The following is a 17,389-nucleotide window of genomic DNA, read 5'->3' on the forward strand; positions in this document are numbered from 1 at the left end:
CCACATACCCGATATACCTTGAATAATGGCATCTATATTCTCACGTGCATACAATAGCCGAGCGTTACCTCCATCTAGCGAACCACACGAGGCCTATGTCGCAATACTTTGAACACTCAACCGGTTTCTCTCTTCACCAGGAAAGATAAAGTAGGCCAACGATGGCACACGAAGCTTTAAGAGAGTCATGATGTAGACAGACATTTCATATAGAGGCTTTCAGACCTGCCGAAATGAGGCCTCACTAAATATTCCGACAAATTTTCATCCGATGTGTCCAAGTACCTACGCATCGGGCATGATCGCCTAACAACTACAACCAGGAGTACCAATGTATGGCTCTTCTGCACTAGAAGAGCTTCTTGAAACGAAGAGGTGAAGGGGCAACTTAACGAATACACAGCTGAGTTGCTCTTAAGTCGTATTTAACAATCTGCATTCTCACTAAAAAAAAATCGAACTCGATTCTACCCAAAGTGAGGCCTCAAGGGTAGCCATGGCCTAGGCCAACATGAGTATAGCATGTTCGATCGTCTTGTAAGACTCACAAAGCCAGGATATGAGAGATGATATCTATCATCCCGGATAACCTACGATATGATGAGGGTACTGGGAGTTTTCGATTGTGCGGGTGTTGAAACGCTGACTGTACTGGATGGGCAGTTCTATGCACGTTCTGTGGTGCCTATTGGTAGATGTGCGTATGCGCTTACCCATGATCTTAGCCAACTGCGGGTAGATATCGTCAGGAGCAGTGAGAAGTCAAATAACAACTTGACTGATGCTGCGCTGGAGGGTTACCTAAAGACTAGGGAGTTCGTCGAACACCTGGACATGTCTCGACAAGGCAACAGGTCTTCGATTGACTGAGGCCTCCGTCAACATGGGATATTCGGAGTCATGAATAGCCATGCCAAGCTAGACAGCCTCGTAGGGCTGGATCCGTCTGATGAGGCATTCCTCCTATCCCCAATTGGAAAGACGCAGAAGGTGAGCAAGGAACTCGGCATCACCATCCATAGGATTGTACGAGTGTCGGTTGGGTCAAGGGCTTGCGAACCTGGAAAGACAAGGTGCTCAGCCACACGGCGTTTGGCGAGAAATGGATCCATTGCCATCTTGAAGCGGACCCTCTCAGGTTTCCATTTTTTTCACATGATGAATACGGAGGGGCCAACAAGGAGGAGACAACTCTCTGGAGGTTGTCGGAATGCTTCATTGGTAGATTGGATGGCAGACAATCTGACATGGCGCGCTCAGCCTCTCTGTGCAACGGATCGTTCGTTTCGCGGCTGCATTTGCGGCTGACTGAGCCACAGGCGTAACTGGCTCAGCCTGACGCATCCATCCATCCATCCACATACCATGAGCGGGCTGGGATGATGGATGGAGAGAACGGGATGGAGTGCATCCCGAGAATCCTTGGATGGAGGTGCGGTCGCCCCGCCAGGACCGTCCATGGATGACCGGCTCAGGGGGCGCTAGTGCTAAAGTCCCCTAACATAACAACGGGAAAATGGTGCGCAAGGCACCTAAACTTTGCTGACGACAAGCAGCCCCAGCCCAGTGGGCGTCCATCCATCCACTGGGTGCCCGGGCAGGGCCACTGAGGAGGGGAGGCCGCTGCAGGGAGTCCGAGCAGGTCCATTCAGTTCAGCTCAGCTGTCGCAAGCTAATTAACAAGGACCTCCCATCCTCGCCCATTGTCGTCTCGTCCCCTCCAGCTCCACGCCCGTCGATATCCATCCATCCATCTCACCTACTTAGGTACTCTCCCTCCTCCCTCATCCCCAAGGCTTTGTCGCCCTCCCCTTGGACTCTCCCAACTCCATTGTCGCACGGCAGAGCGCCTCGGCTCCGGATACCGACATCGCATCAGCTTACGGGCTCGCCGTTGCTCCCGTTGTATCTTTTTTTCAATCACCAAAAGCCCAACGGGAACTGGACGCTACCCCGCCATAAGTGCCACCATGAGCTGTAAGTTGCGACTATCCGCAGCCTCATTCCTCTCCCCGCTTTGGCGCCGTCAGCTTCTCTTGTCCCGCCTCTCTTGCGCTCGACATCTTGTTCTTGTGCTGGCAGTTCGGGTCTCGTCGTCGCTGTTCCTTCACACACCTTCTGATCCCTTTGCTGACCATGGCTTCCACCTCGATAGTCGCAGGCATGCTGAACCGGCTTCACGGCCAACCCGAGAGCTACGATAAGAAGTACGCAACCCGAACTACCCTCCCTCGCTCCACCCGAGTCCAGATCCAGCAGACCCTAACAAACAATCTTTGCGTATAGGGCCAAATACAGATTCGGTCGAACCCTCGGTGCTGGAACATATGGTGTCGTTCGTGAGGCTGATGGCCCCACGGGCAAGGTGGCCGTCAAGATTATCCTGAAGCGAAATGTCAAGGGTAACGAGCAGATGGTCTACGACGAGCTCGAGATGCTCCAGAAGCTCAAGCATCCTCACATTGTCAAGTTTGTCGACTGGTTCGAGTCGAGGGTAAGCTCCCCTCCCCTCCCCTCCACTGCGCTGCGCTGCCACCTTGAGCACGTACCCCTCGTTCACCCACATCAAGCTTACCCACCTTTGTTTTGCAGGACAAGTTCTATATCGTCACACAGCTCGCGACCGGCGGTGAGCTCTTCGATCGTATTTGCGAGCAGGGCAAGTTCACCGAGAAGGATGCCGCCGAAACCATCAAGCAGGTCCTGCTTGCAGTCGATTTCCTGCACAAGAACCAGATCGTCCACAGAGGTACAGTGATGCGGGGCAACCATGGTGTACCGCACCAACTGACGCGGCTCAATAGATCTCAAGCCCGAGAACCTGCTCTACCTGAGCAAGGATCCCGACTCCGATCTCGTCCTTGCTGATTTCGGCATCGCCAAGATGCTCGATGGCAAGGGCGAGTCCCTCAAGACCATGGCAGGCTCTTTTGGCTATGCCGCCCCCGAAGTGATGCGCAAGGAGGGTCACGGCAAGCCCGTTGATATGTGGTCCATGGGTGTCATCACCTACACCCTGCTCTGCGGCTACTCTCCCTTCCGAAGCGAAAACCTTCAGGACCTGATCAGAGAATGCACCGATGGCTCTGTCGTTTTCCACGAGCGATACTGGAAGGATGTCAGCAACGACGCCAAGGACTTTATCCTGCACTTGATCAACCCCGACCCCGATCAGCGCTGGACTAGCGAGGTAGGATGACGCACGTAGGCTGTGGAAGATAAGACGGCTGACTTTACCATACAGGAAGCCTTGGGCCACATCTGGCTCAGCGGCAAGAACGCCACCGACCACAACCTGTTGCCCGAGATCAAGTCGTTCCGCGCGAGAAGCCGCTTCAGGCGCATCATCGAGAAGATCAAGCTCCAGGCCCGAATCCAGAAGCTCAGGGAGCAGGAGGAGGATCCCGAGAACTCGGATCTGTCGGCCATTTTCAGCGAGGTCGCCAGAGCCAAGCTCGCCGACGACAAGGAGGAGAAGGAGGTGCTGCGTGTCACCGAGGAGGTCCAGAAGGAAGCCAAGCGCCGCAGCTTCCAGGCTTAAAGAGAATCATTGCATTTACAAACTACGGGCGAAAGGCCATGCGGCTGCATGTCATCAGCCGGATATTGAAAGGATTTTGGGTCTATAGTTGATGCCGCCGAAACGGGCTGGTATGAGCCCGCTCGAGAGAGGTTGGGGTCAGCAAGATAAGATGGATAGGAAGAGGCAGGTCATTACAAGTGATCATATCGTGTCGATTTGATTGGAAGCGTTTTGATTTCAGGCAATGCTTTGAAAAAGGTGACAATAAGGAGGTGGTGAAATCAAGTCATTCATCTTTTGAACCCGTTACTCGTTGTTCTCTATACAGAAGTGGTATCGTTAAAGCAACCAACTACTCGCCCAATTCCTGCTGCCCTCAAGATCCAGTCTTTTCTGATGGGCACAACTAATCCTTTTTTGATAAAGATCCAGTCTTTTCTTGCCGAGCAGGTACCTATACATCCTACCCTCCAATTCGACGCTCGTTTTCCGCCATAGTTCTGCAATTCTTCCTCGTGATATCGTTGAACTCTTTTTACATACACACATACATACATACATGATTGAATAGAACAAGAACTGTAACCTCCAAGACCTTATCAACACCGAAAAACATCAGAGAACTGATGTGGTGGACAAACTCAATCTACCAGGTCCGCCACGGCGTTTTCGCGAAGCTCCTCATAGCGCCGCGCATCGAACCGCTTTCGTTCCCACCCCTTGGCTCGCAGTCGCTCTATGCGGGCCTGCAGTTCCGGTGAGCGGCCTGCATCGATGGAAGGATGCACAGGATGCACCACCATAACGGAAACAGGAGATGGTGGCACTGCCTCTTGAGCGACGATCTCAAGAAGCTCTGACTCAATAAAGGTCAGATGCCGAAAGACCTGTCGCTGCAGGCTGGTCAGAAGAGCGCTGTAGCGATGCACCGAGCGCGCGTGACGGAAGGGGTCGAGTTCAGAGTCGGAATAGGAGACGGACTCGGCCGGGGCAGAGCGTGGGGTGAGGCATGATCGGGGGAGAGGGGCCGAGGGCCGGATGGGTGCCGGGATGACGGACGACTCGGCGTCAAGGGGATCGGGCGACGCTGAGCGGACGGATCCCAGCAAGCTGCCGAGACCTAGGGTCGGCGAGTCGGGGCGCTCGAGGAGTTCGATGGGCACTTCACTAAAAGTCACACGCTTCTTGCGCTTGGGGCGAGGTGTGTCCTGGATCGACGAGATAGAGGAGGCCGGGGAGGCCCCGTGGGATGAGGTCCATGTCGACGAGGCATAGGAGCTGACTGAGCTGTCGGCGGAGTGAAGGCTGGGGAGGGTGGTGGTAGTGCCAGAGGGTCTGCGGAGGAGGGCTGGACCGACAGCTGAGTCGGCAGCGTTGATGAGGGTGGAAGCGCGTTGGTAGTGATCACGGGCCTGGTGAAGGAGGGAAATGCGTGTTGCAGAGCCTTGGTTAAGAGCGCGGGCGAGCATCTCCAAAGAGCTGGCAGCGTAGAAGTGAAGGTAGATGAGATAGGCAGGCTCAATGACACTCTGCATCATGTTAGTTGTCTATATGGTGATGGTCAATCTCAACAGTGACTTACAGAGTCCATGATGTTATCCAAGATCTCACAACATCGAGTCGCACAGGGACGGTAGCGGCGGTTGAGATACTCCCTCTTGACGTCGGCGATAGCCTTGGACCATTCATCGGAAGTGAGTGGCATGCCATGTAGCGACTCTAAGAGCGACTGAGGGAGGTAGTCGGGCGACTTGGCCTCGGCAGCCGAGGCGCGACAGGACTCCTGGCGCATCGACATGGGCAGCGAGGTAGATCGGGATGGCCAGGTCGGAGTGGTGGCTGGAGGGATTGCGTGAGGCAACAGAGCAGCCATGACGGTGAGTGATATCCTACACAAGAGCAGGAAGAGGGCTCGTATCCGGGGCTTGGAAGTCGAGACCTAGAGGTAGAAGTGGAGGCAGAGGCTGTTCCGGGGGGCGTTGCGATATAAGAGTCCGGACTGAGGGCGGCGGCGCGCGTGGCGTGGCGAAGGTTTGTGTGGCCAATATGCCAATATGCCAATATGTTGTTGCCCGTGATGGGTACAGTAGGTGGTTTGTCAATCCTTTCAGCTCTTCGTGGGTCGATCCTATGGGGGGATAGATGACTGGGGACCTGATGGGTAGGACAGAGCCTAAAGGCCTGTGACGTGCGAGATGTCTCTGCTTAGGCACCCGTCTCTCGGGGCAAGGAGGGGAGGGAGGAATCCGCGTCTGAGTCGTCCGGCGGGCTGATTGGTGAGACAATGTGTCAATAAAGGGCGGCGACACAAGGTGTAAGTGAGAGCAGGAGGTTGCGAGAGGGCCGGGCCGAGCTTGAGTGCGCGTTGTTGCGTCAAGAACCAGAGAGGAGAAGCAGCGAGTCTGGTCGGCTGATGGGCGGGCAAAGATGAATTTCTGAGAAAAAAAGTCGATCTGTGCGGCCAAGGTTGTTGCGGGTAGTTAAGGAGATGACAATGGAATTCATAGACATCCGAAAGCGGTTGGTGTTGAGTATAGGAGCGCCACTTGGGCGAGCCATCTAGCCAGTCCAAAAGTTGACCAGGTGATGAGTACAAACCAAATACTTCTAGCGTCGATACCACTCTGTCGTCGGGAATACCGATCTCTGGGGAACGAAGATCGCTCCTGGGCTTGGTCTCGTCCTTGTGTCAGCGGCGCCGAGCTCTTGGCTGGTTGCTGGGTGGTGTTGCGACTTTGTCGTGATGACGATGATGAGTTATTTGTTGGTGTAAGTGAAGGCGTAGCGTAAATGAGGGTGAGGAGAGAGGAACACTGGAAATGAAAGGAATTCTCTGAGCCTGTGGATTCGAACGAAAGAAGGTCAGGATTCAAGTCGAGATGCCATGAATCCCAAGGTTGTCGTACGTTGGCCGTCAAGCAGGCAAGCAGACTAACACCAAGACATGGATACAATAGCCAGACACCACACACACCACGCTCTCACGGGCACACACACACAAACCCGATGATGACAAGTTTAGCCTCTGTTTTCTACCCTCACTCGAGGGAGAAAAGTCGGTCTTATCTTCCTCTCAGTTGTGCCCCATCCGACGTGTCGGGTTCAAAGAGAGACACCGCTGCAAGGGATTTTGCACACTAGTTTCCTTTCCCCTGCTCCGATGGGGAACACCATAGCTAGCAAGTCTCGCATGAAAAGGAAGACGATCAAAAGAAAAACCCACGATCTTTGCGGAGCTCGACTGGTCCGGCTAGGGCCTAGGTGCGGCGCCGGCCTTCCGAGAGATCATCCTGACCCTCCTCTCCCCGCTGCCCGCCGCCCGTACCCGGCAGACCCACGCTTCGCCTGAGCCCGTCCTTGTCTCCAGGTGGGTTTTTTGCTCTCCCTCTCCTCGGGCTTGGGCCGGCACTTGCATCAGGAAGAAGAAAAGAGCCCCTGGAGTTGGAGGTCGGTGAGCCTTGAGGATTGGCGGTGACGCAGAGGGAGGTGGAACTCTCTGGACCAAGGGAGAAGAGAGCAGAATGACAGAATAGCGGACAATAACGAACAAAGAGAATAGACCTTATGTTAATCTGCTCTCGCCATCGGTCCCGCGAAGGGTGGCGTAACAAGACGAAACGCCAACCTGTCGGCTCCAGGTGGTCGGGATGGCCACGGGCAACCCCAATAGCCAAGGTTCAATTCCCAAGCCTATTGAGGACAGAGCTTTGTGGCACGGACAGCGCGGGACAGTGACACGAGAGAAAACACACGGCTCATCCCGCTCGACGGTTGTAGTTGCGGTTGCAATTGCAACTCCCTTGCCCAGCATCGGTGCGTGCCCTTCATCTTGTTCGAGCTGGATCTTCGGGTATAACTGCTGCCAGAGGCGCACAACTTCCATGGGACCTGCGTCTCGGTTAACATGAGCCTCAATCCGCCAAGTGTCCATCACGCGCGCTCCCCGCCTCTTGTTTTCGGGGTCTCCATCAAGCCCTCATCGCTCGAGAACGTCGGATGGGACCGTGGGCTGGGGGCTGGGGGGCTGGGCGCGGAACGTTCTGTACCGCATTGGGCTGGCTGGCTGGCCATCTGAGGATGCCCACGCGTCTTGGTGCCTCCCTCTTGCCTGGGAGACGCGATCAGAAGCCCCGTCGTTGGAGGCTCTATGCTTTTTTGTCACAGACTGAGACCTTGAAGCCCGCTTGGTCGATCAAACAAGCAGCCCCCTCTCTGTCGCAGGGAGAAACTGGAGTGGCGGCGCTAGGTTAAGAATGGATGCCACGGCACGACGTTTATGATAGCGCATCACGGAATAACCTCTCTTTCCGATGCGGAGGACTCGGCAGAGGCAGGTCCAGACAGAACAGGTACTTACCCAGATAGTATTGAGGTGAGATCCTTCATTTCCTTCCTTTTTATCAACAACCCCATAGACTCCTCTAGACTGGCTGTTTACCTCCATCTATCAAATAACACAGAACGCCTTGACTATCAATTCTTGACCATCATTTCAACTGTTTTTTATTTCATCACGTCGAGCCTATGCGGCGGGATTTGTAGGAGTTTGCTCCTCTGCCGCAGGGCTCGCCTCAGGGGCGGCTGCTTCAGGAGCGGCGGCCTCTGGTGCAGCCTCGGGTTGGGCCTCGGTCTTCTTCTCTCCATCCTTTACCTCGTCACCCTTGATGCCGTGGACAACTCGCAGACCTTCAGCTTGTCTCGTCAGGTGGTCTAGCTCTCGCTTTCGCTGAAGTCGGACCTTGACCTCCTTGGCCATATCTGCGAGATCCACAAGGATACCCTCCTTTTCGGGGTGACCATCCTGGAGTCCCATCTCCTTGATCTTGACCTTGCCTGACGCAACCTCATCATCGCCAAGGAAAATGGCAAATGGGACACCGTTGGCCTCAGCCGCCTTGAACTGCGCTGGCAGCTTGGGCTTCACCTTGTAGAGGAACTCGGCCTGGGAAACCAAGTTAGTACTTCACTTTTGGTCACAAATTGTGAGTTGTGGGTATCATCAACCAACCTTGATGCCAGCCTCCCAGAGCTTTGTGCAAACCGACATGCGCTCCTTCAAGAAGCCCTTGCCGAAAGCCATGACGTAGACATCAACATCGTTGCCACGGACAGCCGAATTCTTCTCGGCCGCCATCCTGGCCTTGGTGATGGAAAAGATTCTGTCAACACCGAAAGAAATACCAACGCAAGGGATCTGGTTCTTGCCAGAGAACATGCCGACAAGGTTGTCGTAGCGGCCACCAGCAGCAACACTGCCTACACCGACTGTCGGGTCGCCAGAACGGTCATCGTCGTCAGATCCCTTCTTGCCCTTCTTTTTCGAGGGCTTGGGGGCCTCATCCTCGTGGCCGGGCGCCACTTGAGGAGCAGATCCCTCTGTGACAACCTCATAGATAAGGCCGGTGTAATAGTCAAGACCACGGGCCAAGCTGAGATCGAAGGATACCCGGTCCAGCACGTTGAAAGCCTCGAGGTACTCGAAGAGCAGAGCAAGATCTGCCATGCCCTTCTTCATGGACTCGTTGGCTGCCAGGCTCTCGTTGTTCTGCAGCTTCTCAAGGAGATCCTGCTTGCCCTTGAGAATAACCCACTCGCCAATTCGGTCAGCCACCTCGCCGTCAAGACCCTTCTCTTCCGTCATCTCCTTGCGAACATCAGCCCACGGCAGCTTGTCCAGCTTGTCGACAGCAGAGGAGATAGTGCGAATCTTGTCCTCAGGCACGCCGCAGACCTGGAAAATACCGTCGAGAATCTTGCGGTGGTTCATCTTGATCGTGTAGGCGCCGTTCCAACCAAGTCCCTCAAACACCTCGGAGATGATGCGAATGACCTCGGCGTCGGGCAGCATAGCGTCGTAGGTGCCGGCAATATCGAAATCGCACTGGTAAAACTCTCGCATTCGGCCCTTGGTCATGGCGGGCTGATCTCTGCGGTAGACCTTGGCAATGTGATATCGCTTGATGTTCTGGATGTCTTTGTTCATGGCGAGGAAACGGGCGAAGGGGACTGTCAAGTCGTATCGGAGGGAGCAGATCTCGCCGCCCTGATCGGCGAGGTCGTAGATGAGCTTGCTGTCCTCGCCATACTTGCCAGCGAGGATTTCTCTAAGCTCGAAGACGGGGGTATCGATGGTGACTCCGCCGTGGCGCTTGAAGACCTGGGTGATGGTGTTGAAGATGTGGTCACGGATGACCATATCCTTGCCCTCCCCTCCGCGCAGTGTCAGGACTTGCGATTCGCGGTCGGATGTATCACGGAAGGGACAAACTCACAGTCCTTTGTGCCCTTGGGGGTCTTGAGCTCGAACTTGTTCTTGGGCGCCATATTGTGTGGTTGTTGGGATCTCGTGGGACGCGGGGCAGTGGTGGAGGAAGAGGAAGAAGAGTGGCGGGGCTGAGAAAAGCCTTTGATGGAGGGGCCCAGGCCGTTGACGGACAGATGAGGACGACGGCCTAGACAGGAAGGAGGGCCGTGGGAGGATAGATATGAAACAGAAGAAGCAGCGGCAATGAATGTTAATGGCCGTGCAAGGTAACAAGACGCAGTTGAGGACGCCAATGTTGATCTGGCCAGAGAAAATTTGGCCGAGGCTGGCTTTGGCTTCATGCCTTGACCTTTTGGTGGGAGGACGTGAGGCTTCTATGCCAAACTGGAGCCCACTCTATGACTGGTACACGGGCTGTCCTGTAGTCATGCAAGCGGCGGGCGATCCAATGCGTCACGCTTTTTCTGACCCGACCGACCTGGAGCAGAAGCCAATTGTGCCTGGTCCAGAAAATTTTCCACGGCAAGATGACTCCCGTCCATCCATGGCCCAAAGAGAAACGACTCGGCGGGGCGTCTACTGTACGGGCTGGTTGTGGCCTGAATTATGGGCAGCCAATGCCCTGTATCTAAGCTCGATCCCCTGTGATGGAGGGGTATGAGGGGCAAATGCGAGGGGCAATTTGTTTAGATGGTCAGGGTCCTGGTCGGGCGGCTTTGTCGTGATGAGCTCTATCCGACAAGGCTGGCCAGGTGGGTTGAAAAAAACACCGCTGGTGCTGGCACCAAAATTGTATGGGGAGAGCGGCGGTGATTTCTTCAACCCACCTGCTGGCGTATCACGGCCTCCCCTTTTACTCATGCTTCAAGCCTGCAGGACGATCCATGAGAGCTTACCATGTATTAAGCGAGGAATGCGTCCTCAACTATCTGCAAGGTAAACAACAAGCTTAAGAAGACACGGTTGCAAACATCCATCTAGCCAATTTGCGAGTCAAGGGGCTTGTAACTGCGCCTCGATAGCTTCGTCACCAAGGCTCGTTTTCGAAGTTATCACGGGTAGCGCTGTTCCACAGACAAAGGATTCTTAACTTGTTTTGTGAGGAAATATGATCTTTCTTTCATCGGAGAGTTCAAGTCGTGCCATCAGAGAGCCGATACCTATGCTTGAAAGAAAAGACGTCCGGCCTTGTCTCCCAGGTATGGATTGCTACTTCCTTTCAGCTCCGGGATGCTCCCCAAAGCAATGTGAATGATCCGTCCCGCGTCGGAGCGAAAGGCAGACTCGACGACGAGCTAGTCGAAGAGGCAACCACTGCCGAGTAACGCCAAAATTTCGCGTCGACTCTATTGGTGAGGCCGAGAAAGATGGTGCATCTGCTTTGCGGTTTGGCTTTTGCGGATTTTCAGCCTCGACATGTGGTGAAATTGCATGAGGCCATGAGGCGTTGGCGTCGTCACCACGGGGTCGAGTAATTTAGGTGCCTTGAGGTTAGTGTCACTAATAAGGCAGACGTTTAGGTTCATGATACGTTTGTTTTCTGATACGAAAATGTGTCTAGCATTACTGTTGGATAGATCTCCAGGGCTACGTGCTGTACATTTGTTTCAGGCGTCTGGCAGACTTGGTGAATCGGCGCGCCGAGATTGTTGCCTGTAGGTACGGATACTTGGCATCCATGGAATTGACGGAATCTGTCGATGTTTGATGATATTTTTTTAACCAATTTGAATAACCATAGCTATCAACGAGTCTATAATTGAAATAATATCTATCTGCAAACAAAACTTCTTCTTTAAGGGAAAAAGAATTCTATACGCGGATTGGGGATTCGTCTGATAATTTATCATTCTTCGGCCTCATGGTTGGCTGGGGCGTCCTGTACATTAAGATCTCGAAACAGATTACAGTCCCACTAAACATGCATATTCCCACCCGTTAATTGGCTTGGTTTGCTCGCTCTCGTCGGATTCAACAGCAACCCGAACCCGAGTGCTTACCCGTGGGTCTGCTGGAATATCCAAATGACCCTCCCGCCATTGGCTCGTGGCAGATGAAGATGCAGCTAATGACTTGCCAACGGCCTCCCGCCCCATGACGATATCCACGCAGTCATGATGGCACTGCGAGAGCAGTCTGGGTATCTATTCCTCACACAGCAGAGACGCGGACACCTGTCGTCTTGGCCTAGATTAGGGAATTTACGCGATGTGATCCGCGGCCGTGCCCCGTATTGTGTCCTGATTTAGGAATCCAGGCACCGATGATGCTTGCTTGCTCATCGCCCAGCAATTCCTAACACCATCGCTTAAGCGAAGCTGACTTGGAAACCCCCTTTGCGCGCTGTAGGACCATCTCGACGATCACTCGAGGACTGCCTTGAGGCTCGAGTCCTAAGTACAAGACGCAGCTGCCATCCCGTCACGTTTCTCTTCAGATGTTGAAGACGTCGATATTCTCCACGCCCACTCAGACCCTGAGACATCCCCTGCCATCGTCGATTTAAGGTCTTGTCGCTTGCTGCAAACTAACGCCATTGACTAGCGTCGTATTTCGTATCAACCGGGCTTCCATCCAGACCCCCCTTGTTTGTACTTGCCTCTTTAGGGGACACCCTCCCAAACGCTCCTGTCCCATCTCAACACTTCGACTCGAGTGCATCATTCATTTATCCTTAGATTCTATCATCTTCCATTCTGCCATCTGTAATTATTTTATTTCCCATCGCTCCCTTGTTCTATCATTTTTACACTTGCAATCTGCACTGCCTTACGTCGCTTTTGCTTAGCCACATGTCGATGGGCTCATCACCCAGGTCGCCACCGACATGAGCGCCATGGGCCGTGAACATATCAACGAGAAGCCGGATACCTCGTCATCATCGGGCCCTCAAAATTCGGTTCTACAGAATGGCACAGAGGAAAAGGCTCAGACCGAGGCCAAGCTTCGCCCTGAACGGACGGCGACCTTCAAGGATTACACGGTACCTCTCCTATATCACGGCGCGTTCTTGTGGTATGCTGACAAGTGGTCTATAGAGGGTTTTCACTTATGCCACGAAATGGGACTTCCTCGCGTACGCCGCTGGAATAATTGCTTCCATCGGTGCCGGTGTCGTATGTCTCCTTTCTCCCTCAAGCAAGTCGGCCGTGAACAACTGACACCTTTCAGACCCTGCCGTTGCTGAATGTGGTTTTTGGTTAGTAGATCTACAGACCTCGCAACTGATCTTCTTTCTAATTCGTACCCCCTAGGCCAATTCGTGGGCGAGTTCACCAGCTTAACGTCCAGCATCAAGACTACCCAACGGCTCGCGTATGTTTGAATGCTGGCCCACGCCAACTATCGTTAACAGTTTCCCGTTAGGCTTTACATGTTTTTCCTTTTCCTTGCCCGTTTCATTCTTAACTCTATCAATAAGGTATGTCATTTAGCCCTCTGTGGAACCCATCAATGCTTACCCAAGTCAGTTCGCCTTCCGTATGATCGGCATCAGGCTATCTTCAGCCATCCGACTACACTACCTGCAACGCCTATTCGGCCAGAGCATTCATGTCCTCGATTCTATGCCCCCGGGTTATGCTACCAGCACCATCACTTCCACCGCCAATGTTCTACAGCTAGGAATCTCCGAAAAGCTGGGCATTTTTGTCGAATACAATGCCACCATCATCGCGGCTCTCATCGTTGCTTTCACTAAGAACTGGTCTCTCACCTTGGTAACTGCATCAGTCGTCTTATTCTTGTTGCTTGTTCTTGCAGTCATTCTTCCCTTCATCTTGAAGGTCAACACGCGGGTTACAAGGGTAAGCAACTGGACATGCTTTGAAGAACCACCTTGCTGACAAACCTTCCAGGCCGAGGGCAAAGCGGCTGCAGTTGCCAGTGAGGCACTTGCAAGTATCAGGATGGTGGCCGCATGTGGTGCAGAGACACGCATTGCGAAGAAATACGCTGCATTCGTTGAGGAAACAAGAAAACACGCTCATGTCCTTTCCCCCTTATCGGAATCCAAACTGGTTTGATCGTGAGTCTACTAATGAGATAGAGAAACTGTTTGCTCGTGCTAACCTGGCTAGTTTTTTGGACTGTACGCTAGTTTCGGCCTTGCCTTCTGGTACGGGGTTAAATCTCTTGTCGAAGGTAGGGTGGGTAATATTGGTGACATTCTTGTGTAAGTGTGCTTTGTGTATACAGTTGACCCCTACTGATGAGACCAGTGTGCTTCTCTCCGTCATGATGATTGTCATCTCCCTCGAACGAACCTCGACTCCTCTTATCGCTGTCGGAAAGGCAACTGTCGCCGCCTGCGAGTTTTTCATCGTCATCGATGCTCCCCAGCCGAACAAAGGCAGCCTGAAGGAGCCCGAGGTTTCATCCACCGAGGACATCGTTTTCGAAAACGTCACGTTTGCATACCCGAGCCGGCCGCATGTGCGAGTCTTGGACAATTTGGATTTGCGGATCGAGGCCGGCAAGATCAATGCCGTGGTTGGTCCGTCTGGCTCTGGCAAAAGCACCATTGTTGGTCTCATTCAGAGATGGTATTCCCTACAGGAGCAACATGTTCTAGCCAAGGCGATCGAAAAGGAGAAAGAGAATGGAAAGAAGAAGAAGAAGGATGACGACGACGACGACGTGGACGGCACGCCTGAACCCGAACTCGAGGAGACAGGACCTGCTATCGAACTCCGTGGCCGGGTTTCCACGTCAGGGCACCTCTTGGATGAGATCGATCTGAAATGGTGGAGATCTCAGATTGGACTTGTTCAACAGGAACCGTTCCTCTTCAACGACACGATTTACAAGAACGTTGCTTATGGGTTGATTGGCACTCAGTGGGCGGACGAACCCGAAGACAAGAAACGGGAGTTGGTAAAGGAGGCGTGCAGAGAGGCCTTTGCGGATGAGTTCATTGATAGACTACCTGATGTAAGTGCTGGCCTAGTTCACTGGCCACCCCTATGCTAACTCGCTTCAAGGGCTACGACACTGTGGTTGGCGACAGTGGCGCCAAGATGTCTGGTGGTCAACGACAACGGCTGGCCATTGCCAGATCGATTGTGAGGAAACCGAAGATCCTAATCCTTGACGAGGCTACCAGTGCCATCGATGTTCGCGGCGAACGAATTGTGCAGGCCGCTCTCGACAAAGTTGCTCAGAATCGAACCACGATCACGATTGCCCATCGACTCTCCACTATCAAGAAGGCGGACCGTATTATTGTCCTGAAGAAGGGTAGGGTTGTCGAGTCTGGAACGCATGATAGCCTCATCGCGATCGATGGTGGAGTTTATTCTGGTCTTGTTCACGCTCAATCACTGTCGCTCGGGGAGCCCACTGACGCAGCTGAGGAGGTTGTGGACTACGCTGACAAGCCTGGATTGGCTCGTATCAAGAGCATCGCAGCCTCCGAAGGCGAAGCCGGCAAAGAAACGCCCATCGAGAAGACTCGAGGCATCTTTAAGAGTTTTGGACGGCTGTTCTTCGAGTCCAAGAACGTATGGCCATTCTTTGCTATCACAGTCGTGACTGCAGCTTGTGTAGGAGCTGCAATCCCCCTTCAGGCGTGGCTTTTTGGTCAGATTATTTCTCTCACAGGAGAACTCGACATCCTTCTCAAGATGAGAGAGGAAAACGGAGGTACGAACGCGCAACTCAATTCTCAAGTGGAAGATAAACACTCGGATGGCAATTTCTGGTCCTTGATGTGGGTTGTCCTGGCTTGTGGAGTTGGCGTCGCGTACTTTGCCGTCATTTACGTTGCGACTCACATGTCCACTATCATCCGCGCCAAGTACCAGCAGCAATACTTTGATGCTGTCATGTTCCAGAAGACGTCCTTCTTTGACCACGAAGATCACTCACACGGCACCATGACATCTCGGATCGGGCAGGATCCGAAGCAGCTTGAAGAACTCATGGGGATGAACATGGCCAGCGTCTACGTTGCTATCTTCAATGTGGTGGGTTCTATCGCCATCGCATTTGCCTTTTCGTGGAGGCTGGCCCTTGTGGCGTGCTGCGTCGTGTTGCCCGTCATGCTCGCATCGACGTACTGGCGCTTCAAGTACGAGATGGACTTCGAGAAGATGAACAATGAGGTCTTTGCGGAGAGCTCCAAGTTCGCGTCAGAATCTATTGGTGCTTTCAGGACTGTGACTGCCCTGACATTGGAGGATTCTATCTGTGCGAGATACGAGACTCTGCTCAACGAGCACGTCGTGTCGGCCTACAAGAAGGCCCGATGGGTGAGTATCATCTTTGGCTTCTCTGACAGTGCAAGTATGGCTTGCCAGGCTCTCATCTTCTACTACGGTGGCCGGCTTGTGGCGGAGGGCACTGTAGATGCCCTCGCGTTCTTTGTTTGCTTTAGTAAGTATTTCACCACTCAAGCATTTTCATCAATACTCTGCTGACTCTTGCCTTAGTGGCTGTGATGCAGGGGGCAGAGGCATCGGGCCAAGCTCTCGGTTTCGGACCCAATGCTGCACAGGTGACGGCGGCAGCGAATCGAATCCTCAACATGAGAGAAACGCGGCTTAAGGACAAGGTCTCGACGTCACAAGAGATCCCAGACACGGAGGGTGGAATGTCGATTGAGCTGGACAACATCCACTTCAAGTATCCATCCCGAAGCACGCCCGTGTTCAGGGGTCTCAATCTCACCATCCAGAAAGGCCAGTTTGCTGCCCTCGTGGGCGCATCTGGATGTGGAAAGACATCGATCGTGTCTCTTCTTGAGAGGTATGGCTTCTGACCATGCTTGCTCATGCTGTTACTGACAATGGATGTGTAGGTTCTACGACTTAGACAAGGGCCGCATTCTTCTTAACGGCAAAGATGCTACAGACATCAATGTATATGAGTACCGAAAGTACTTTTCCCTTGTTGCACAAGAGGCCACTCTCTTCCAAGGTACCATTCGGGAGAATATCTTGCTCGGAGTCGACCCTTCGTCCATCACAGACGAGCAACTCCATAAGGTCTGTCGCGATGCCTCGATTCACGACTTTATCGTCTCACTGCCTGAGGGCTACAACACCAATATTGGATCTCGTGGAGTATCTCTCTCTGGAGGACAGAAGCAGCGAGTGGCTATCGCGCGTGCACTTATCCGCGACCCCAAGGTTCTCCTGCTCGACGAAGCCACCAGTTCCCTCGACTCGGAGAGTGAGAAGCTTGTGCAGGCGGCGTTCGAAAGGGCTAGTGAGGGGCGCACGATGCTCGTGGTGGCTCACCGATTGGCCACGGTGCAGAATGCGGATGTCATCTTTGTGTTGGGTGATGGACAGCTGCTTGAGCAAGGAAGCCATGCTGAATTGTTGAAGCAACGGGGGGTTTATTGGCACATGGTGAGTGATTCTTTCTTTCTTGTCGAGATTTCCAGGAACAGTGGTGCTAACTTTGGTCAACAGTGTCAAAGCCAGGCTCTGGATAGATAAGGCGAGGTGGGCGTTGAAAGAATTGTACGATAATCGAAGGCATCACATCACCACAAGTCTCGGAGCAGACGTTTCTTTGGTGACTAAAAGTTCATATACTCTGCTCTGCATCAGATCCTCAGAATGCCCCGATGGCAAGAGGAATACAGAGGAAAA

At 53.3% G+C, this 17,389-nt stretch overlaps 4 protein-coding genes across 4 annotated transcripts; 2 read left to right on the forward strand and 2 right to left on the reverse strand.

Moving 5' to 3' along the window:
• Positions 1-2,136: 2,136 nt before the first annotated feature.
• On the forward strand, positions 2,137-3,541 carry MRS44_003014 (uncharacterized protein; the record flags this gene model as incomplete). The annotated part of the gene is made up of 5 exons (XM_065623049.1): positions 2,137-2,207; positions 2,287-2,494; positions 2,617-2,749; positions 2,805-3,190; positions 3,245-3,541. The coding sequence occupies 5 exons, from the start codon at positions 2,137-2,139 to the stop codon at positions 3,539-3,541; spliced, it is 1,095 nt and encodes a 364-aa protein (XP_065479121.1).
• A 623-nt stretch (positions 3,542-4,164) lies between these two features.
• MRS44_003015 (uncharacterized protein) lies at positions 4,165-5,396 on the reverse strand (the record flags this gene model as incomplete). The annotated part of the gene is made up of 2 exons (XM_046273531.2): positions 4,165-5,052; positions 5,106-5,396. 2 exons carry the CDS (start codon positions 5,394-5,396, stop codon positions 4,165-4,167), a joined length of 1,179 nt encoding a protein of 392 aa, XP_046137130.2.
• A 2,649-nt stretch (positions 5,397-8,045) lies between these two features.
• On the reverse strand, positions 8,046-9,847 carry MRS44_003016 (uncharacterized protein; the record flags this gene model as incomplete). Its single annotated transcript, XM_065623050.1, has 3 exons — positions 8,046-8,465; positions 8,532-9,751; positions 9,796-9,847. The coding sequence occupies 3 exons, from the start codon at positions 9,845-9,847 to the stop codon at positions 8,046-8,048; spliced, it is 1,692 nt and encodes a 563-aa protein (XP_065479122.1).
• A 2,777-nt stretch (positions 9,848-12,624) lies between these two features.
• MRS44_003017 (uncharacterized protein) lies at positions 12,625-17,233 on the forward strand (the record flags this gene model as incomplete). Its single annotated transcript, XM_065623051.1, has 13 exons — positions 12,625-12,771; positions 12,827-12,904; positions 12,960-12,987; positions 13,043-13,103; positions 13,155-13,209; positions 13,259-13,594; positions 13,646-13,777; positions 13,868-13,936; positions 13,986-14,720; positions 14,771-16,163; positions 16,220-16,535; positions 16,588-17,143; positions 17,207-17,233. The coding sequence occupies 13 exons, from the start codon at positions 12,625-12,627 to the stop codon at positions 17,231-17,233; spliced, it is 3,933 nt and encodes a 1,310-aa protein (XP_065479123.1).
• Between the last annotated feature and the right edge of the window lie 156 nt (positions 17,234-17,389).

Source organism: Fusarium solani, assembly GCF_023522795.1.
Source record: "Fusarium solani strain SB1 chromosome Unknown bctg00000001, whole genome shotgun sequence".
In the NCBI taxonomy this organism is placed as follows: Eukaryota; Fungi; Ascomycota; class Sordariomycetes; order Hypocreales; family Nectriaceae; genus Fusarium; species Fusarium solani.